Raw genomic sequence first — 23,080 nt, 5'->3', positions numbered from 1 at the left:
TTGTAACTTAACACCGGGTGTCAGCTTGCTACATTTATACTAATTCAGCACCACACACTAGCACCACACCAATTTCAGCTTGTCAAGCAAGATTAGCATATTTGTTTAACAACAGAAATGTCTCAGGTGTGTTTATCTTTGCAAGTCTTTGAAATAAGAACTGTAGCAGAAGGATTTTATTGGGCTGTGTGCTGTAAACAAGCGAAGGTCGTCTTTTTAAAAAGATTGCAAACATCTTTTCATCACTCAGGTGCACTTAGTGTTAAATGCCTGTCCTAATCTTCTCATTATTATCATAATATATTTTTCCCAGGTCTGTATCACCTCTGTTTATAGAATTCTAACCTCTCCTTGTGCCCATAATATAAAAAAGGTTCTGTGCATGGCCTCAGTAAATCTATAACGTATGGTCACATTAAAGATAAATGAAGACATTGAATGTCCCATACCTGACTGTGCTCACTAATATAGTTTATCCTGTCCCTTGCACTGTGTCATTCAAGGGCATAGGACCCATGCCCTTTCCAGGTCACTGAATGTCTGGTACATGTATTGCACTAAGTGGTACACACCTGGCTGTGAGGGAATAGTGAGACATTTGTCACTGACAAGTTAATTGAGTTCTCTTTGACAAGCAGAGGTGAGTAGGGACACCAGCTTCATATCCCAAGAGCTGTAGGAGAGAAAGAAGCATTCTGATTCTTTATTCAAGTCAAAGTCTAATACAACAATGTAAAAATACTCCATTACAAGTAAATGTTTTATGTTGCAAAAGTCAAAGTTCTACTGCAAAACAACAAGATTGATGATTAGTCTACATGACATTGTTAGATTGTTAGTGATTAATCAGTAATCAGTAACAAGGGTGAAATTATCGGGTGAAATATTGGACATTTTTTCCTCTTTAGGCCTCGAACAGTTATTTAATGAGGCCACATGATAAGTTTAGAGAAGGAATCTCTCTTTTGCTTAACTGCAAACAACTGAAAGACATCTGAAATGTGACAGGAAGCCCCAACTAGACACTGCTTTTTGTGAGGAGTCACTGGTTTAATATAATTTAATATTTCAATTTCTGATCTCATCATATAGGTTTTTACATAGATTTTTATGCACATAAATGTAGCTAACTACAGCTTTTGATTAGAAAAACTCTCTGGTCAGATTCCATTATGAATATGTTACTGGCACTACATTTCCCAAATAGTAGTACAATAGTATTGTCAGATTGGCAACAATCCTTCCAGGATGTTATCTGGTCCATAGAAATGTTGGTGACAAAGGTTGAAATGTTTGGTTCCTACAGTTTCTGAGGTGGTTTTTACTACAGATTTTTAGAATTACTCTGGCTCACTTGTGAACGTTGAACCTAGGACCTTGTCCACCTTTATTTAGTTTTCCTGGGGATTCTAACCTTAGAAGGCTTAGTCCAACTTTGAGGCCCACTAGCCTCATTACTTTGGTTTCTTATCACAGCAAGATTTGATTTAATTGATTTGATTTTGATTGAATTGATTTTGATTGATTTGTTTTAATTGAATTTGAAATGAAACAGCTAAAACAAGTCAACATCAAACAAGTGCAACAGCAAAAGACACAGCTAATATAGCTAATAATATTGCTTACTAGTCCAAAAGCAAGCCAGCTCACAGTCTTTTATTTCACAAAGTTCCTGCCAATAATTAAAAGCCATATCTAAGATATACTCTTGTCTGGTTTGTTTGCCAATGCCAGACTCTGCCTTTGGTGAGTCCAGTTACTTTGCCTGCCTGCCTGGCTCCAGTTCTGGCACAACACCAGCTATGCTCCCCATCAGCATTCCCCACTGGTTCACCATCAACACGGGCCTGAAAACTTTCCAACATTTTCTCCACCAAAAAAGTGAAGTTGGTGGTGTGTCATAAGTGCTGTGCACTCTTCTCAACCCACAGTCCAAAGGGATAGTGCACAAACAAGTCTACAGGGCCCAGAGTGGGAATAGGGGACAGATGCACCACTCACCTGATTACAACTCAGTATAGCATCAAAATGAATTAAAAGCGTACTGGGGGTTTAAAAGCTGTTGTTAAAAAGTGAAGGCACTTAAAAAAATACAGGCTAGGTGATCGGATGAACCATGAGCAATGTATTTTTGTGACAGACATTTTATGAAGCAGATATTCACTGAAATAATTTGTGATATCTGCAGTTAGGCTTTGTGTAAAAATATCAAAAACCCATTACACTGAGCAGATGTAATACCTAACCTTTGCACTCGGGTTTGATTATGTCTAGACTTCGCAGTGCTTTTTCCATTAGGCTTCACTAATGGACTGCATTAATGGGCCTTGTACTGCAGTGTGGTAATATAATATACATATGTGCTGAGGATGGATGTGCAGTGGTTCTGACATTATAAGTGGTTAGATTCACAGTCCTTTACGTGCAACATTAATTACACCTCCATGACATAATATTTTATCAGTGAACACTAATTTAATTTGTCCATAACATGATAACTATTCCAACAACCAATAAATTCATAGCTGAAATACTGTTATGGACTGGGTGACAGTGTTTAACTGATATGTGAGTGTTACAGTATGTGTGTTCAGAGATATGAGTTCAGCCAAGGGCTGTTTATTGGAGTTCATGAGATTTCCAAGGTGTCAGTGAACATGTTATTAGCTTCTAAGCTGTGAGGCCTGTCAATCATCTCAGCTACCTATGACAGTGACGTGAGAGAGAGAGATAGCGTAGGCTACCTGTGATTGGCAGAGATTTAAGGTGGGTGTTTGTTGTGTTTGCGCGGGAGCAGGAGCGGGGAGAGTTAGTTTAGACTTAGAACACATGTATATGAATATATATATATATTGGCTATAGTCTGTTAAACATTACTACTCGTAAAAAATGCTAGCAGAACATCTCGTTCCCAACCTTTCCGGCCTTTCACACCTCAAGAAGAAGCAATGGCCGCCGAGACCCCAAGTTGACCCAGAGGCCTTAAAATGTTCCAGCACTGTCGTGAACAAGAAAATTATCTTGGCAACAACAAGGTAATTGATTGTACAACATATTTTCATACCACCCTGTGTTTATTAGTGTTAGAACACTTATTGGACATACTCAAAATATATGAACGTGAACATGACGCAGCACAGTTTAAAGCGGGAATAAATGCTGATTCACGCCTGTTCATAGTACATGCTAGCCTGGTGGTGTCATATAGTCTCAAATGTTTCATCTTCTACTGGCCATTTGGTTTAAACATTAACTCATTATGCTAAAATGTTGCAGTATGACTGGAAGTGACGGTATCCCGGAGGTCACACCGTGTTTGCATTTACACACACACACGGTGTCACGTGATATTTGTTTACACGTGAATATTTAATTAAACACTTCCCCATTAGGATAGCCTAAAAGCATCATTTTCGTAAACTCTCCCCCTCTGGGAGCTTCGCCGTCTGCAATAGCCCCGCAGACGCAACAGTACTCAGCCCGGGACAGCCAGGCGTACTAATCGAAAAGTGAGTCATGCAGTTTTTCACCGCAGCACAAGACGCTGCTGCTGGAGGAGGAGGAGAGAGCCCGTTAATTGCTCTCGATCGGTACAGGGGCTTCACAGCTGCAGGTGTGGATCAGTCCACCGTCCCAGCAAGGACGCCTGCTTCCTCTTTTATCTGCAACCATGGAGCATTTTGCAGCCTCGGGGTGTCATCCAACGAATGCATGAATGATTCACCGACCTTTTAAATTCAGAGGTGTCGCCAGGGAGAGATGTTGGATGAGAAACAAGAGCGAGCCGGGCTAGAGGAACATCACAGATGACTGCGGATACCGCACGGCGGGTCGTCTCTCTCCAGCCTCCTCCAGCCCTGCCTCCAGTAAAAGGAGTGGCTATCTCAACATTACCGGCACAACACACACACACACACACACACACATGCCAGTGCGCTGTCACGCACGCACACACCAGCTTTCAGGGACTTTATTTGTTTTGGTTGGAGATAACCTGCAGCACACAGACTGAAGCACCGGCACACGCGCTCATGGCTGTGTGACAGTCTTTCACGCACTGATCCAGCACAGCACGAAGGTAAGACGACAACACGTTTTCACTGCTCATGTGTCAGTGTGCATGGCTTCATGGTAAACAGTTCAAGAATAACTGGTAGGTTTTTGTGACGGGAGATGAGTCTAGTGTTAACTTCCTGAGTCATCCCTCCATTGCTCCTATACTGTAGCGTGCATCTGGGATTTGTTTTGCAGGTGCATCAGGCCAGTATTTAGGAATTATTGCAGGTTTCTGGACTTCTCAAGGTGCCCAGCAAAAACATGCAGAGTTTAATTGCACCAAATCTCTGACTAAATTACCCTGTTTAGAGAATAACCCATTTTAATCACACTGTGCCGTTCTGTATAAACAGACCTACAGTTTAACAGTGTCAATGCGATCACAAGGCAGCATTTTAGTGAGGAATCTTGCCTAGGTGAGAGCCTACAGTGCTGTTAATAATGAGATCTCAGACTCTGACATTACAGAATTTATGACTGGCTTGTACTGTAATCCAGCTGCATTGCCCATTAATTTCAGCGTGTCATTACTGTGTGCTCTATGCTGCAGTGTAACCATAAGGAAAGCTAATGGCCCTTTTTGTTTCTTTACAATGTAACACCTGAGGTCACTAATAGGCGAGCTTTGAGATGACATCATGGTCCAGTGTTAGCTGGACTTTACATGTACAGTATGATAACTTCACATGGGAGTGAACTCTGAACTCAGTGCTATCACCCACAGGTTCTTGAATGCAGGGTTATCTCTTCCAGTGGGTGTGTCACAGTCATAAAATTGCCTACAGAGAGTATTTTCTTAGTCAAATGATTCGATGACAAACATGTTTTCCAAGCCGCTGTTGTTATAGTAAATTGCACCAAACATCTCTTGGAATATTTCTGTTGCCGGAAAGTTAAGTGTTTGTGTGATGAGGTGACAGAAGGTGACAGCTTAATGAGTGCCGCTGACTCAGGTGACTACTTTGTGTCCACTGAGCTCAGGTCCTTCAGTGTAGGTTGTACAAGTACTAAGGAGCCGCTGTGTGCACGTCACCCAGGGCTGTGTTGAATCTCCACACGTTCTTGGTCATATAAGCTGTTAACATCTAGTGATGTCAGTTGAAAAGTGAAAATGAAAAATAATCTGGGTGCGTGGAGTTAAAACGAAACTCATCAGACCTAAACTCTGCTTGAGGATCGTCACTCAGTGCTACATTAGCCACTACTAGCATATCACACAGAGTAAACAGTTGCGTATTGTGTGTAATGTAAACATAGAATAAAAAGATATTGCTGATTGTGCTGCATCGATTTTGATCCTTTTTTAAAAATAAAAAAATTGTATTTGAGTAACTGTATTTGTATTTGAAGGAGTGCAATGCTAAATAAGTGGAGAAATGATTTTATAATTACATTAATGATTTCTTAAAATGTTTTACTTTTACTCATCTCCCCTCTCCTGACCAAAGTCCATATAAGAACACTAAAACAAGCCACGGAGGAGCAATGTAACATCTTCAGTTTTGCATGTGAGCAAATTCCATATACAGTTTGCTGTTATCACATTCACAGAGCCTCTCTCTGCAGACCACACGCTGCTGATGATATTTCACAAAGTACATTGTGTGTGTTGCCCTGCATTTTACATTTTATGACACTGTGACATGAAGTGTTTTGAGTTTTATCTTGTCATGCATTGAAATGGCAGTTAAAAATTAGAAGAGTGACATCACACGGCCTACAGGAGACAGTTTGACACAATGGTAACTGCTTTAGTGAAGCTTGGCTGTCTCTGTTTAACCATTTGGATTTGGTTCTTGGTATTATATGAGAGGTGATGATCAATATTGGCAGGCTTTAAACTACTGTACCATGACAACCAGTAAAGTATGCCTGTCACTTACTGCTCTCCTTTCTTGCATAATGCATGTGAGAATGATTATTATTATATCATATCATACTGTGTTAATCTGAGGTGGTGCTGTGTTGGTCTACATCCCTCCATATGGTTTGTGTTTCTGGTGTGTGTTCTGCTCATGTCAGCATGCCTCATTCATACATTCAATCTCAAACTCTGTGTTTGAATCGATCCTGAAGGTAGGCGATGGCAGCCCGTAAAGACAGACGCAGGGATCGAACCCCACTGGAGGAAAGCTATGCAGAGATGAGCAGCGTCCCCTGTCCTGGAGACACACTGCCATGGAACCTGTCCAAACACCAGAGGGTCAAACGCTCCAAGTCAGCCTCAGGGGAGGTCCTGGATCCAGCAGAGAGAGCCGTGATTCGCATCGCAGGTAGGATGACTATGAGAATTGCAGCATTTCCACATGATACAACATGTACATGTACTCACTGTAACCACCTCATGGGGTTGAAGGATCCACATGCAGAAGTGTGCACAGGGTGTGAAACCACCTTAAGGCTCGGTCACACCAGCGAAATCCAGCCGTTTGTCTCCAAGACAGGCAGAGCTAGTGACATAACTACGGTTGCTCACTAGCAAGCCAGGAACATGCTAGCACAAGACAGTCACGAATCTCTGAGCAAATCTTTCTGGAACTTCGTAGTGAGGATTTTACACTGATTTAACAAAGAAATGGTGAAGAGGGAAAGAGGAAGAACTCCAAGTAGCTAGCTAACGGTCATTTAGGCATAATAAGTTTGAATCAAAAGATGTATAGGTGACTCAACACGCTGTTAATATGTGTGTGACATGGCAAATGGCTTACTATTGGTCAATGGCACAAATTTATGTGTCACAGTTTACTTAAACCTGAGCTAGACATGAAAGATTCATGCAGCTTTACTTAGCTGAAAAAGAATAGTTTTCATAGAGAAATGTCAGTTTTAAACGCGAGCGTAGCGGCTACAAGTTCAGCTGATTGTTGACCGATCAGTGAAGCAAAGCTTTTCAGCTTAGTGTTGAATTTTTTTTGAAGAAAAAAGGGAAACAAATGACTTTACAGGAATAATGTGGAGTGTATTTTAAGACTTGTTTCACACACTGTGGGTGTTGTGTCGCCCGACTGTCGTGGAAACCAGACTGTTCTTCCCTTTGAAAATCAACCTTCATGAACAGAGAATAAAGGACATTATTCTTAATGTTGACTCTCCTACTGAAGAAAAGCGATTGATATTCATGTATTAATTATGTCTGGGCCATTGTCGTTTGTGGGAATGTCGTTGTTTGCATTCTGGGTAGAACCTGTCAGACAACATGACATCGATTTGAAGAGAGCTTAAGTATGAGATACTGATCACTGAGTCCCACGTCACAAATTTATACTAATATGTGTTTATTCCTGGAGTAAATGTGCTTTTAGGTCTCTTGAAAGAGCAGCTAGAGATGCTTTGATTTTGTGGACTTTAATAATGTAAAATCGTGTAAAAGGGATGTTGATAAAATCTTAAATTTCTTTGTCATGTTTGTCTAATGGTGGTAGGAGTCGAGAACCGGATCACTCACTGTTAGCGGCATGTTTAGATACTTTTCTCTATTGTAACCTTCCAGTGCAGATCTAAATGTCAGGTCACTAAGGAACAATTAACCTTCTACGGTAAGTGATACTGTAAGCAAAAAGGAAACTGAAAATGACTTTTACGTACATGTATGACTGATAATGGATTTTGCCAGCTGAACAGGATGCGCACTTTAAGCATTAAGGCAAGGCAAGGAGCAAGAGACAGACATTTTCCAAGTGTGAGGCGTGGTTCTTCTTGCTCAAACAATAGACTGGGATCCTGTCCAGTTCAACTGTTGGGATGCTGGGAGCACATAATTTATTTACACTACGGGTTAGCAGTGCCATTGCTGTGATGTGTGGATTGCCTGAGGCCAAGTGTTAGATACATTTACACAGTTCATGGTCAGAGAAGCTCTCATGTAAAACCATTTGAAACAATCAATCAAAGACATTAAGAATTTATTAGAAATGCCAAGTCATAACCATGACTTATAGCAATAATATACTGGTCATTTGATATCTAAATTCACTCCTGAGTGATAGAACTGAGATGATCTAATAAATTAAAATACTTCATCATCTCATTGCAATGCAGTGCTCATCTGAGCAGGCCAGTTTTATCAGCCAATATCAGCTTTTCACAGATGTCAGTATTGGCGGATATGCAAGAAGAAATGGCACTACATTAGTCCTAAAACTTTGAAGTATTTTTGAAATGGTGTCGCCGTTACCCAACAGTGATTGTAGAAAGGCAGGACAACCTCACATCTATACTTCCAAGAAGGAACAGCTGATGATGTCCATCACAATTCTCCAGGCACTGAGACAAACAGCAAAACGTGGCTTCAGACATGTTTATTTGTTTGACTTCTTTATCTTCACAGACATAAAATCATACAGTACACACCATGCTGATTTTCAATGTGCCTATTTTAATACAGTAAGTCTTTGATCAAGCTTGTTTTGGAATTCCGTGCTCCTGCCGGGCAAAGGGGAAGTTTGGATAACTTTAGCACCTACAATAGGCCTGTGTTCACATCCTGTACTGCTTTTCCTCTGTCCATCAGAAGGCCAGGTCAGGCTGTGTCAGCAACCGTGGGTGAGGCTGAGCTTTTGTTGTGCGCTCTGCTGACTGTCTAACTGCTACAGAATCCCTGACTATATATATTGTAGATAAGCATGTGCTAGAGGGGCATCAGAAGAGGTGACAATCTGCTGTATGGCTGAGGCAGCACCATACTGTTTCTCTGGTTCTTTAGAAGCTTTACATCATGGTTGGAGAAATCCTACAGTCCTGTAACTTATCAACATTTTTATAGCCAATAAACAAATACTCTGTTTATTTGTTCTAGCTGCATTCTGGAAATCAACAGTGACATGAAACACTGATGATAAGTTGTGTTAAGCAGTTTGAAACAACTCCCGAGTCTGATGGCTTCAGATTTTAAGGTAACAGTTTAATACTGTGGAAAAATGCTTTTTGAATCAATTGCGGATAATTAGATGAGGACATTGATACCACTCTCATGTCTGTGAATCGATGTGAAGCTAAAGTCTGCAGCCAGTTATAAAGCATAAAGACTAGAAATAGGGGCATAGGAGCAAAAGTAACACAAACCCCCTACTAGCACTCCTAAAGCTTGTGTATTTAATATAAAAACAGAATGTTAAAGGTCATGTGCATAGTGACCTTCTGCAGTCTTGTCACTGGGAGGTTGCCGTGCAAGGACACTGTGCAAAACCAAGAAATAGTCTCTCATGAATGATCTTTTTACACCTTATTTTTGTGCTTTCTGCAGGTAAGTAAATAAGCATATTTCACAAAATGTCAAGTTTCTTTAGCACTAAGTAAACTTTATTTTCCCAGGATGCACCAACCAGATCGTGTTTAGAACAGTAAATCTTTGCTTTTGATGGATTACAACAGCTTCAATCCCGTGGTGTTGTTTTTACTCAAACAGTGGTAGAAAGAAGGAAAATTGTGCATTTATTGATATAGATATGTAACTCTATATCTGAAGCTCAGGCTGGGACAGCTTTTTTTTATGTCCTGTCAGCGGTTTCTTAAAGTACATGACTACTCAACTTTGCAAATCTCTTAATAAGTTTTTTAAATTACATGTATCATTCTAATTGCCTATTAGAGCAGCTTAGAAACTTCTCTAAATCACCTGTGGGAATAGGGTTGGAAAAATGAGATTGAGAGCTGGTGTTAAGTGAGGGCTTCAATGAAATAAATACCATAGGATCTTATTACCGAGCAGTGACATGAGGAAGTTGTAAATACAAATGAGGACACTCCACAGGGAGTGACATGAGGACCTGAGTCATGCATGAGTCTTACATTTTAACACCCTGATTTCCAAATTATTAATAAATACTGTAGATAATATTTTTCTCTGGCCTAGTCCTGTGCTGTTGGCTGACATACGATTGACACTCATTCACAATCCTGTGAAGGACCAAGTTTAAAGATCTCTAGTCAGTCAGTCAACTGTCACACCGGTCACAGAGGATTTACCGTCTAGATCGAAGCTCTGGGGTCAGTACACGAGGACAGAGAGAGGTCAGAGGTCATCTCTGATATTGGACAGGAGAATGTGTAGTATCTTTAGTGCGTGCACAAGACCTGATTTAAGGACTGGTTCCATGCTTGGGCGGACACTCCACCCTGCCACCTTGTGGTGTACTGTTGACTGCTGATTGACCTTCACTTGAGCAGTATGAAACAAGGACTTGGACAAATATTTGGTGGCTGTTCACCTATTTTACAAAATCTAACCTATAAAAAACAAAAAAAACCATTGACATTTCCCTCCTCGTGATAATCACAATGAGTACTGTATGAATTATCGATCCCATTATCTCCCACTGGGAGTCATAATTTGAAGTAATACAAGCATCAGACAGTAGCATATCAATCAATGTTCTATAGATACAAACAGCTTCACTTGTGAAATGAAGTCTGCTGAAGTGTGTGTCATTGTGTTGCACAGTATAGTGATTGTGAAAGTGTCAGCATGTCAGCAGTATATACAGCTACAGCAGGCGCAGATGAGTCATTATTGTCATTAATGTTACATACTGCAATTCAGGTGTGTCCGTTGACTTAAAAAAGTGTTCACAGATTTAGAAATGCATTCCTATAACATAATCTGATTTGAGATGGACCGTTTAAAAACTCTTGGAGCAGAGAGACTGCCTTTTTTATTCCACACATTTCTCTTCCCTGTCAAACCACAATGTTTTTGATGATTCAGGTGTGGCGTGGAGCTGCTAGCCTCAAGCAGAGATGCGGAGGGGGCTACAGGTCTGGTGGTCAGGTGGTTTTATTGAAAGGATTGAATTTTATTTGAATTTTAAATAAAGTTTCCTAGTTGACTTAGTCTGCATAATGCATATATGCATGCACCACAATCTGATGATTAAAAAAAAAGTTGTTTTGTCATCATCCAGCACTAGCTGTGATAATTTTATAGGCAGTTGTAAATATGTTAAAATCTTAAGTGTCTGGGTTAATTGTTGTAATAATTTAAATAGAAGCCTTACACTCATGGTGTGTGTGTTCCAGTGTCGGCTTTGAGACCCCAAGCTGTACTTTGAACTGTAAACGGCAACGACCCTGCAGATTGCTCCTCAGTTATTCATTATAGGGAGGGTATGATCTGATACTGAGCTGATGCCATACAGAGACTCTCTCTCTCTCTCTTTCTCTCTCTCTCACACACACAGACAGACATTAAGCGGTGGAGATTTACTGTTGAAATGATCAGAGTAAATGAACAGAGCCCTAAGTATCTCAGCAGTACTGCTGGCTTGTATATCACTGCCTGTATGGGTAATTATGTGAGTCATCCGCTGTGTGTTTCTCATGATATTGGTGTGACAGTACCAGAGGAAAGATGCTCCATCAAAGGTGCAGATCGACACATGTGCAGTGATAGTACCACTGACATTTACTCCAGACACATAATAAGATTGTTACCTTCAGGGAGTTTTCATAGTAGAGTAATCAAAGAGATTTAATGGAGCCATTAGAGAAGAATACATTAACATTTAGTCATATTATACCTCACAGTTTGAGTGTGATTCACCTATGAAAAGCCTCTTTGTATTTCTAATCATACTCATACATCTTTTGTAATCTAACTGCTTGGAGTGTGATGTTGGTTTTCTTTACACATCCTGGCTTCAGCCTATTAAAAGGTCTGATAATAGCTTACTTAATGTCATCTTATCACAGACCCAGCTCTATGCTGCTAAGTGTCCACAGCCACCAGTCCTCCTTCAGACAGCAATATGCCGTTTGCCCACTAGGTGGCACTTTCTATCAAAGAGGCTGGTAGCCTGAAAACGTTCATCCTGGAGAGTCATCACAGCTTCTGGAAAATGTGTCTCATTTCCCACACTCGTCTCGGATAGCATTGACTACATAGTGTATTCCTTGTAGTGCTGCCCTTACAGAGCTCTGCCTTATTTCAGCAGACACTCAGTTCTATGCTCATTGAATGAGCCGGGCAGACAGAACAGCTCTATTTCTTCTTTTTCTTTCTCTCTTTTTTACAGATTTGACCCATTGTGCTTTTCCCATGACACACTCCATTAGGAAAGGCACGCTGAAGCTCACCATTAGTTTGACGTTCTGTAAATGAGCTCTAATGAAATGAACAGATCAAGTCAAGAAACCAGAAAAGCATACATTAACGTATCACAACTGTGCATCCATGCATTTTACCTAGACCCTGTTGTGGATATCCAGAAGAGGGAGCAAGGCCTGTTTCTATGCTTGCCCCTCTGTTGTTTATTTGACTGTTTTTACAGCAACATTGCAACAGTATTGCACTATGCTAGAACAGTATGCTGTCAGGGCTCATCCCTTGACAGCGCCTCCAGACTGGTGATGATCAGTTGATACACTGGCGAAGTTAGTATTAGTCATCACAAGCAGCAATGAAATCACAAATGTCAGGTTTGCTTTAGAGGCTTCTGGACTTGATATTTCCTTTGTAGTGCTATTAGTCGTCCTCTCATGTCTGCTCCTGACAATCACATGGATTGTATTTTGGTTAAAATAAATGTAATTTATAGCAAGGGGAGTGTTTTTTTTTTTTGACGATTCAAGGAGGGATAGGATCACATAAAAATTTCTTTGACTTTTAAACCATGTCGCTACTGCCAAATAATTTCCATTCCATCAAAATCCAGCAGAGGATCAGTCCTACTTTATTCCGAGCCGACCATAAATTCCCCAATGAAAACAGCCGTCACACTATTGTTGAGAGTTTTGTCATCTTCCAAATCCAGACTATCAGTCTAGCTGTTGGCCGGTATTAAACTCCTGCCTGTGTGCGTCTGTGTGTGTGTTTGTATTTGTGTGAGTACACAAGGATTTGTTTGTTTCCTCCATGGCTTTTTCAGTCAGCGGTGAGCTGTGCTTCAGTAATCCACACTTGAGTAGAAAAAGAAATGCTTTGATTTGTGAAGACTGGCATTTCAGAATGGTGTGAAAAAACATGAATAATACTAAAAATGTAGCTTCACTTGTACTGAGAGTCAGCCCCAATAGAATATCAAACAGGAGGAAACAAGGCTGGAAAGAAAACAAAGAGACAGACGGTTTATTGGCCAGCTTTGTGCTGTAGCTTCTTTAACCATTTGGGAATGCAGTGAAAGGTGTGAATGTTGCAAAACATAGCTGTTCATAGATTAATAATGCAATAATATGTTTTGATAATGTTTATTATCCAAAAGGATTGGTCAGTAAATTGTGTTTAGTCCTACATTCAGAAACTTACTGAACTAAAGCTATGTAGATATTACACGCATTGTACAGTATAATGGTCCCTGTCAGTGTTTGATATTAAATATGATGCTTTTGGATTGATATTACTGCTAATGTGTATGCCTCATTTAACTGTTGTAGATGTTTATGGTTGAGCTGATTTAACTACTTTATAGTAAGTAGTTTAATCTGCAGTAATTCAGCATATTTCACACTGTGCGATCACCATAGTGATGCTGTCCTGTAAGAAAGAGTTTCATAAACTCCAACGCACAGGTTTGTGATGATGCCGTTTCCCAGCTAATCCAAGAGTTTTAATTTAATAAGTTTATTTAGCTCAAGAAGTCTCAAGTCATAGTGGAACACTTGATGGTTATGAAAAATCGTAATCTGAATAATAACTTGTAATTAAAGCTGTCAGATAAATGTAGTGGACTAAAAAGTGCAATATTCACCTCTGGCATGTAGTGGAATATGTAGTTGGATAAAGTACCTACAGTACAAAGGATCAAATGAAGTGCAAATGCACGCTGAGAAAGGAGCGCTCGTACACACACATTGGAGAGTTCATATGTTGGAACATTCGTGAACACATTCAGGTCTTCTAATGTGGAAAGCTTGCATGAGTAAGCTAAAGAATACGTGCAAGAGTCTGAGCACTGTGTGCACCTGTTGAGTAATGTTGAATGCGATCTGGGAAACAAACCCTCAGCTCCGCACACACACACACACGTATTTTCACATACTGACTGAGACCACAAGATCAGAAGCCCTTTAAAGTCACAGCTCGACTAAATAAACAGATGCTGAAGCCAGATTTGGACGTCCAGTTATTTGGGAGTGGACACCAAGCTCGAATTATTCAGAAAGTACCCTGTGAGAAGTCTGAGCAGTGTCACCACTGCGTGCGTGTGTCTAGGAAAATGACATTATGATATCTAGTGTCACTGAGTGTTAATAGTGGGTGAGGTGCTAAACGTTATCTCCACTTGCCTTCCATCACTGTTCCCATATTTTAGCCAGCAGTTTAACATGGACGTCACAGTAATATTTAACCTAGACACTAAGATATACGACTATGGCCTGATGTGAATAGATTCTGACAAGCACGTCTCATTTTGACTGCTGCTCCCTCCACTGCTACAGTACATCAGCACTGACATTACACTTAATCATGTTATTGTTACAGCATATGACTGACTACTACAGGCTTCTCTTTATAGTTCTGCACAGTTTTGTCAGTCAGATGCCAGAGTCAACACGCTGATGTCATTCCTCTGTCGTGCCGCTCCCTATTTCTAGGGATACGTAAGCATTTAGCAGCTTTAATGCTGCCTTAGGAGGAGGGTTTGTTGACTGCATGTTAGTCCATCCATGTGCTCTGGGCTTTTAAAGCATGCTTTTTTGTGGACATTTCTTTATATCTAGGCCTTTTGCAGAGCCCTTGATTACAGTGTTTTATGATGGACATGTATTTTTCATGTCTCTATATAGAATAATATAAATGCACATGTGCAATATAACATAATACACCCAGCTTATAGTTCTTGAATGAAATACTCACTATATACTTTAATATCTGTCATAAAATGGATATAGCGATCTAAATGTAATTGTAATCAGATCAAGATAGCAAGGTCTTGGAAAACATGCTGATTCAGTGTGTATCGATGTGTGGCACATACTTCCTGTTGGAGTGAGTGTAAAGATATAGATATACACACACTCTCACTTCTGCAGCAGCAACAACAGGGAGGTTGGAGTGGACTTATCGTGTTTCCTCTCAGGAAAGTGTCCTGGCTGATGTCAGTGTGGCCGTGGCCAAAGAAATGTCTGAGCTGCAGGGATTTTCCTTTTCCTACATCAGATCGCCATTATTGAGCTACAACCGACTCCTACGCAAACCAGCATGGAAATAGTGTTGGGAGATATCGTCTTTACTTTCCCCATCATTTTTATGAGGCATGCCATCATAAAACTCCTCAATAAGACATTGTTTTCAGATTCAAGTACTGCGTAGCTGGCTTCAGCCATTAACTGCACACGGTATGTCTCTGTTAGTTGACAGGATTCTGTCTGTGTTTGCCAACAACACTGTTTTAATCATTCAATATCACAACTTGGTTTGATATTTATATTTATCATGGATTGGCTCAACAGTGAATCAGCATAATTTAATTAAAATTACCAATGAAATCAGACCCGTAGCTGACAGTAGGCTGTTTCTTTTGAATCCATAATTTATTTTGGTCTGGGCTGTCATCAGCTTGGCTGCTCAGGTCATCTGTTGAATATTCAGTAGCTGCCCCAACAGTTGATGTTCCTGGTGGATGTCAAGGGCAAATGTGTGCCGTGACTGCCTTTGAATGTATTCATCGTGCTGCAGGCGTCAACTTTCTCAGCGACCGGATGAAACATCAACAACAGCTACCAGCTGGAGTTGTTACTGCAGCACAAACAGGTTGGACATGTCCTTATGAGATGATGTCCTGAAGTGACTGCTTCCTTTTTTAGATGTGATGAAATTTAGACATTAGTCTTTGGTGACAATATTTTGACAGAAACAGTGTGGTGGGTTTGGATTAAGTAAAAACAGTTGAGGGGTACATTTGTAACACACGTAGAGTTTCAGTGAGAAACGGCAGCTAGTAGCAGTGATAACAATCACCAAACTAAATAGTCGGCATGACAGGAAGTGAGAAGTAAACCATGTGCTGAAACTTTAGATGGGCAACAAGTCCAAGAAGCACAGAAGCACAGAAGTAAGTGAAAACTAAATGTTAGCATATATAAAACACCTGCTGTTCAGCTACACAAGTTACAGAAGCCGCCTCATTCCAGACTTTAGTAACTTTAAACTGTATTGTTTAACATCAACAATCTATAGGATGCTAGATACATACAAGGCTATGCTGCTGCTTTAGTTCAAAATCTAATCTAAACTTCACTCACACATTTAGTATCATTTATCAGCAACGTGAGATTGTGAAAGAGACCCTGCAAATATGCTCAAATGTAGTCAAAGTGATCAGCAAGTCGTGAAGAAAGAGCCTGATTGACGATGAATTGAGCTGGCTCCACATAAAACACCTTATTAAATGGTAGTAATGATGAAAATCGAACAGCGTTCTGAAACCTGTACATTGGCTACCTCCATTTGTGGATACACGAGCTGCTGTCATTGTACCTGACTTGCATGCGTTTTATATCGATGTACGATCAGAGGTTGATATAACAAACACAATGCTCAGCACATTTCGTTTCAGTCTTGAGTGTTTTATGGGGTTACACACAAGAGAACTGAATTTGTACCGTTTGTCTGACAGTAAGAAAAGTGTATCTGTGCTTCGTTGGGCTTCTACAAGCTGCTCGCCATCCATCACAGTCTAATTCAGTTGAAGTGTTACCAGAGAGCCTTATGCTGCTGCTCCGCTCTCTTTGCTGCTGTGCTTGTGCTTGGCAAGCAGCAGGCTGCGAGTGCGTGTGCCTGCCTGTCCAGCCTGTGTGTGTCTTTAAGAGGCGGGGCCTGACATTTATATTAGTATTTCTGAGCCAGGCTATGGGAGGGTATGAAAGAGACGAGGAGGGAGTAAGGGGGGAGTTGGGGGTGTGTTGGGCTGTGGAATGAAGTTGAGAGCTGTGGAGGGTTCACACACAGCTGAGAGAGCAGACAGAGGACAGCACAGGCTGCCTCACACACACACACACACACGCACATCCAAAACGCACAGAGAGGAAGAGAAGCTGACCTAAAACGAAGAGGAAAGAAGCACAGAGGAGGAGGAGGAAAGAAGAAGAAGAGGGTGAGAACGCCGGCATGGCCATGTACGAGCCCGCCTACCTGCCTCCGAACGCTGAGGAGCAGGACTTCATCCAGGCTTATGAAAACGTCAGAGAGAAGTATAAAGGTGGGAGTCTGCACTTACATTACAGCGATGACAGCTACCATATGACTATATGATGACGGAGTGTGTTTACCTGTGCGTCTGGAAGGGGAGGGTCCTATTGATTTGAATATTGTTGGTTTTACTGACTGCACAGGTGCAAACATGTGACTGTTTGCATACGCACCTTGGTGTTCCTCTGATCACACTGGCTGCTGTGTGTGCATGCTGCATCTCTTGACTGCCGAGTGTTTTATTGATTGACGCACATGTTCGCTGTCACTCCTCCACGCTCGCTCTCTCTGAGAGTGTGTGCGCTGTGAGAGTCCAGTGGATTTACAGCAGTGCTTCACTTTGATATGTGACCGGAGCAACAAACCCACTCTGTCGACCTCTGACCTCGATGAGACAGAGAGAGAGAGAGAGAGAGAGAGAGGGTGGGTTTAGTTGATGGTCGAGCGCTCAGTTGATTGTTGTCCTGTATCCAGTCACAACAGAAGACATTAACAGGTGCTGCTGAGCCAGTGAAATTCATTAATACGTGTCAGGGTGCACATGCTTCTCTCCTCCAATCTTCATGTCATTTCATCCCTTTTATCTCCTCAAGCTTGCAGCTCAGCTGGGTTATCTTACTTATTTGGAAATCTTCATGCAGTGAATCAGAGAGATGGCGATGATGTGAGGGGGTGACGTCGAGTCAGTTCAGACAGGTGAAAGCAAAAGTGCATCCACAGCAGGGTCAGTCTATCCCCCTGTACTCCTGCTTTTTCACTTTCTTCATGTCAGAGGCTGTCAGCAGCTTCCCTCAGGTGGCTTCCATTTCAAAGTTTTGTTTTTGGTTTCATCCCTGCCCCATCTCTCTCATGTCTTTAATATTCTTTCACTTTTTTCTCCCGTTGGATGTTTTTCCTTCTGCATGTTTCATCTGTTCCGTTCTAACAGATCATCAGGAAGAGGGAGAGCTCCTCTATAAATATTGCCCCACTTTCTTTTTTTTTTTTCTTCTCCCCTTTCTCTGTCTCTCTTGTGAGAATGTAGCGACTGAGTTTGTGCTGAATCACTGTAGCTGTATCAGCATGTTTTCTTTGTAAGTGGGTTTATGTCATGGTAATGCTGCCCTGTGATGCATTTTTATTGCTTTTTTTTATCATTAGCATGTTGATTTTAAGATGTCTGTTTAATTACTGTAAACACATAGCATCATTGCCAAATAGGCTGCCTCCTCTGGCCTCTACATTGTGTGTCATTGGGTCAGATTTGTTCGGAAATTCACAGGACAAAGGGTGGATTGCATTGGCGCACAAGAGGAAGGTGCTGTTATCAAGCGCAAATAGAGCCAGAGGTTTTAGGGGTTTTGGCAACAGCATTGTGGAAAGAGTGAACGACTGATAGGAAAGAGCCTTCTAACCTGTTCAAAAGTTTAGTGAACATGCCAGAAAATGTGAGAAGGGCATCAACTGGTCTTATCAACAGTGGTATCACATTTAATTTGCTAACAACATTGGAATGTATTTGATAGAAGTATACATGCTTCTGTTTGTCAGTGTGCATGCGTGTGTGTGTGTTTGTAGTTAGCTGTTTCTGTACCAGGAGGTAATGGGAAGCAGGAGCTGGCTCTGTGGCAGGTGTTTATGTTCCAGACGTTCCTCTGTGTTCCTTCCTCGACAGCGTCTGTGCTCCACTCAGGTCCTGCTCTCCTTATTAAGGCACACTGATGACACAGCCAATCAGAGAGGTTGTTACATTCCCTCTGTCACTTTTAAAATTCTGTTTCTCATATATATTTTTGATAACATCCTGCAGGATCCCAGACAGTAACAACAGCTACATTTGTGTAGAACATGGAAAACTGTAGGATGAGTTGTATAATTCTGAACTTTCTCTCACTTTTCTTACTATTGGTACTCTGAAGGACTCAATATGTGTCGTAATAGGCTGCAGGCAGTGCGTATTTTGTATGTGTAGGTGTACCTACTGATACTTGGTACTGGAAAGTATTCACTCTGTAGACATCTCAAGGTAACCGGCAGTACTAATATTTCAGTGTCCCTCAGATACTCATCTGTATCCTTGCAGAGTACAACCACACTGTCCTAAATTCCTGACCTTGTCCGTATTCTTCACACACTGCCCTGGTTTTGTCCTGAAACATATTCAGACCGAGGCCAACTTAGAGATATGTTTTTGTGTTTCAAAAAAATTGGATCCATTTTAAAATGAGCACTCTAACAGCCTGTAGACAAGCCGAAACTGCAAGTTGATATTATGTAAAATCTTGACTAGACGTTAGAAAGATGTCTCATACTATCTTGAACACGCTGCCATGCAAAGAAATCATTTGCCTATGTAATCAGCGATGCCTTCTAGATACAGCACACAACTTCCAGCTGTAGATGTTTGCCTATCTGCCTATTCTGTCTTTCAGGGGAACAGGCTGTTCCCTCGTTGGCATAATTTGTCTGTCTGTACTTCCCTGAACAGCAGTATAGATGATGATACCACTTACCCAGCATCGAACAGGTTTTCAGGCATGGTAGCAGCATGGCTTTAGGGATGGTAATGTTGGTCTGTCTATTGGTGGATGAAATATGAACACAACCTATAAAAAGGATTTGCCATGACATTTCAGGCACACTTGGAATAAGTTGGATGGTCACCTGACTTCATCATATCTGAATATTGATTTGTCCAAAAGTATTTCTTGTTTAGTGCTAAGTAAATGCTAGCATGCTAACACAGTGAAGTAACACGGTGAACGCTATCAGCATGCATGCTAAATAGCATTTTGCCATTGTTATTGTGAGCATGCTAACATTAGCATTTAGCTTGAAGTGCTTCAGTATAGCCCCACTCACCTTTCTTGTTCAGCTCTGAAGACTTCAGCTGTGTGTGATCGAAATGTTTGTCTCCTCTCCAGACATTGTAAAAGGCAGCGTAAATGCTAGAAGCTAGCAATCTCATTTGCGGATCACATTATATTCTACTAATGTCTCCAAATTAAAGTGGTGGTAATTTCCTAATGGTACGCTTCAAGGTTCAGATTTATTGTTCTTATTCAGTACAGGATTGAACAATAAAATCTAGTTGTAGCTCCCTCCACGCAGAATAAGATGATATAATAATTTTAAGACTTTAAAAATGGGAAAACTAGAATTTAAATGGTTTCCAATGATTTGATATGAAGAATACTTTTCAAATGGGTAAAATAAAAAAAAAACAATTATAGTCATCAGTCATTCTGCTCTTTCTAATGTTACTCACTGCTGTCTCATCGCCTGCTCTAAATTGTAGCCGGCTGGGCAGTAACGGCCTGGCTTTCTTTCTCACTGTCCTCTAATGCAATTTGTGCTAGCAGCTGATGTTGATGTTACTGGGTGGCTCTGAGCGGGGGGATTGCCCTGTTAATGTCGGGTGGACTGCTGAGGGTGCACACACACGGCTGGAATCCGTATTTTGTCCCAGTGTGTGTCCTGCAAGGCCCTGTCCTATGCCCCGCAGGGCTTAAAATAACCCCTAAATATAGCTGCGGCCATTTTCAGCTGGCCAATTAAACAGTTATTTTTGGCAAGCTTGATTGTCTGCTCAGGGTAATTTAAATTCCAGTTACTTCTCGGCTGGAAAAGAAAAAATTAAACATTTGTAAAATTATTAGGCTGAGTCTAGCTTTGATGTGCGGGAAAGAATCCAGTGTCTGACAAGAATAGAAACCATGCAGATCATCATGATGACTGTATGAATGATTACGAGGGCTTCTATCATCATCATACCTTTTGGCCTAATATAGACATACGGCATAGCTATCTTTATGAATGACTACAGTGGATTGTATTTACAGTGTGTGTCAACGTATGAGGTGAGAAGTGGTGTGGGAAGTGGTTTGTCACACAGATTTGTGAATGAATGAACTCTTTAAAAGGGCGAGAAGCAACTGAGCATGCATGCATGTGTGCTTGCATGCTTAAGTGAGTATATTTGAAACTCGCTGTGGGGTGTGTGTCTGTTTAAAGCTGCTGAGTGCAGGTTGGGTTTCCCCATCACACACTTGTGACTGGGCAGAACTTGGCACTGATCACATGGAGGTCTTTCCATTTTCTTTTCATTCTGCTATGAATATTGATCGATAAGTAATGTTATCTTCCTTAGCAGTGACCGATCTACGGACGACATCTTTTGCTTGTATTTCAGAGTGTTATGTTGGCTGCCTGCCACAGATTGAGAAGTGTTAATCAAAGAGGTCAGAAAGAACAATTGGTGAGTGCCCTTGAAAAAGCACTTGACCTGTAAAAACCAGATGTGGCTGTACCCACTTTATGTTGTCGTGTGAGGCCAAGAAGTGTCATTTATTCCTGAGGTGTTATGGTTTAATGAACAGATTCAATTTCTGTTTCAGTCTGATGTCAAAAACATACAGTGGTGTGGCTCTTACCATGTATGATCATTAACATTAGTTATTAGATACACAGTGTGTGTTATCTAGATTACCTGTGTTCTGGTTACCAGTTATGATAGAGTCATCTCTCACATTTAACCTTTTGGCTGCGTTGCGTTTGGGTCTATGGCCTCTTCATCTTCTACACTGAGAGCAGAGAGAGTTATCTTGGCTTCTTCCATGGTGGATTTGCATCTTCACTAACGGTCAGGTAATGTCCATGCTAGAACTTTTTCCAGCCACAAGAAAGTAAACAGCCTCACAGAGCTGCTAACCTGGCTGCAGACAGTGGTGCTTTGTACTAACGTCAGCATGCTCGCCAACTTACTACAATAACAACATGCCAGGTTTACATGTTAATCATCTTAGTTTAGCATGTTAACATTTGCTTATTGAGGGCTATACACAAAGCACAGCTAAGGCTAATGTGATTTCACTAATGTATTTCAGAAAATCAGATTTCAGCCTGATGATAGTGTTTAATGAACAGCTAAAGGACCACCAGTGTTGTTACAATTTCCACCACAAGTTATTGATATGTTTCAGTCGGGATGACCGATCCACATTACCATCAGAGCCTTGCTGCTAGCGTAGCTAAGACATGACGTCTGAAGTCCGAGATGAGAACGCGTCACCTAATACACGACACAACTTTAAGAAACTTGCATGATGTCGGTCACACATGGGCTTATGTGCCAGTAACAATCTATTAAACGTGTGCCGTTTATTTTCCTTCTCCCACTGCAGTAAGCTGCTCTTTTGCAGGAACTCTGGCCACTGCTACCCCAAACACACAGTGCTGAATTCACATTGAGGTCAGCCATACGCAGACGTCATTGCCAGGTGAAACGCATGGAAAGTAGGCCGTTGGTAGAAAATGTGTTGATGTGGCGTGTGCGTATAAGTCTGTGTACATTTGCGTGACATTTTAGGACATTTCCCCAAACTGCAGTCCAGCCAAACTGTGCCCTTTTTGGGATGAAGCTGCCAGTTACTCGCTGTGCAAACCAAAACAGGAAAATCTTTGTAATGGAACTTTTTTTTGTATTTCTGTTAAATACACCAACTTATTAAGTTCACACAGGGTGTGTCTCTAGTGTGTGTGTGTGCGTCAGAAAGTGCTTAGACATGCTGCTTTGCTGTAAGAGTTTATGCAGCCAAAAAGACAGTGGGCTGTTCCGTTTTTTTCATTTTTTATTTTTTTATGTATGTCAGCATCCTGCTGCCTGGGATAGATCAACATTAACACACAGCTTGGGTCAAAGGTTACCCTGGGGCAGGGCTTGATAAGCACAACTATGCTGGGATTCCTTTTTCGAGCCTTTTATGGGAGAGAGGAGCTCTAGAGGCATGCTCCCCAATCTGTCGGCCTTCCTGTCAAACACCCAACAGTTTTGCAGAACAGAAGCTACTGTTCTTTTATGTCTGAATCGCTGGTGTTTTATGGCTGTTAGTGTCTGAGAGAGAGAGAGAGAGAGAGAGAGAG

The 23,080-nt window shown here is 41.2% G+C and overlaps 1 protein-coding gene across 7 annotated transcripts in view; it reads left to right on the top strand.

The window, feature by feature from the left end:
• The first annotated feature begins 2,933 nt into the window (after window positions 1-2,933).
• Window positions 2,934-23,080, top strand: part of plecb (plectin b) — a 119,833-nt gene continuing 99,686 nt past the window's right edge. For 4 of the 7 annotated variants that reach the window (XM_019269167.2, XM_027286328.1, XM_019269166.2 and 1 more), the window contains exons 1-2: window positions 3,958-4,078; window positions 6,133-6,329. In XM_019269167.2, the coding sequence (XP_019124712.2) occupies window positions 6,140-6,329 (190 nt within the window). In that variant the 5' untranslated portion in view covers window positions 3,958-4,078; window positions 6,133-6,139. Of the gene's footprint in view, window positions 3,036-3,957; window positions 4,079-6,132; window positions 6,330-16,907; window positions 17,190-23,080 lie in introns of those variants that run through there. The other 3 variants (XM_019269170.2, XM_027286330.1, XM_027286326.1) reach the window with 2 other exon arrangements.

Source organism: Larimichthys crocea, chromosome XIII (assembly GCF_000972845.2).
Source record: "Larimichthys crocea isolate SSNF chromosome XIII, L_crocea_2.0, whole genome shotgun sequence".
NCBI lineage: Eukaryota > Metazoa > Chordata > Actinopteri > Sciaenidae > Larimichthys > Larimichthys crocea.
Note: the sequence above shows the minus strand (reverse complement) of the source record. Positions and strands in the feature narration are given on the sequence as shown.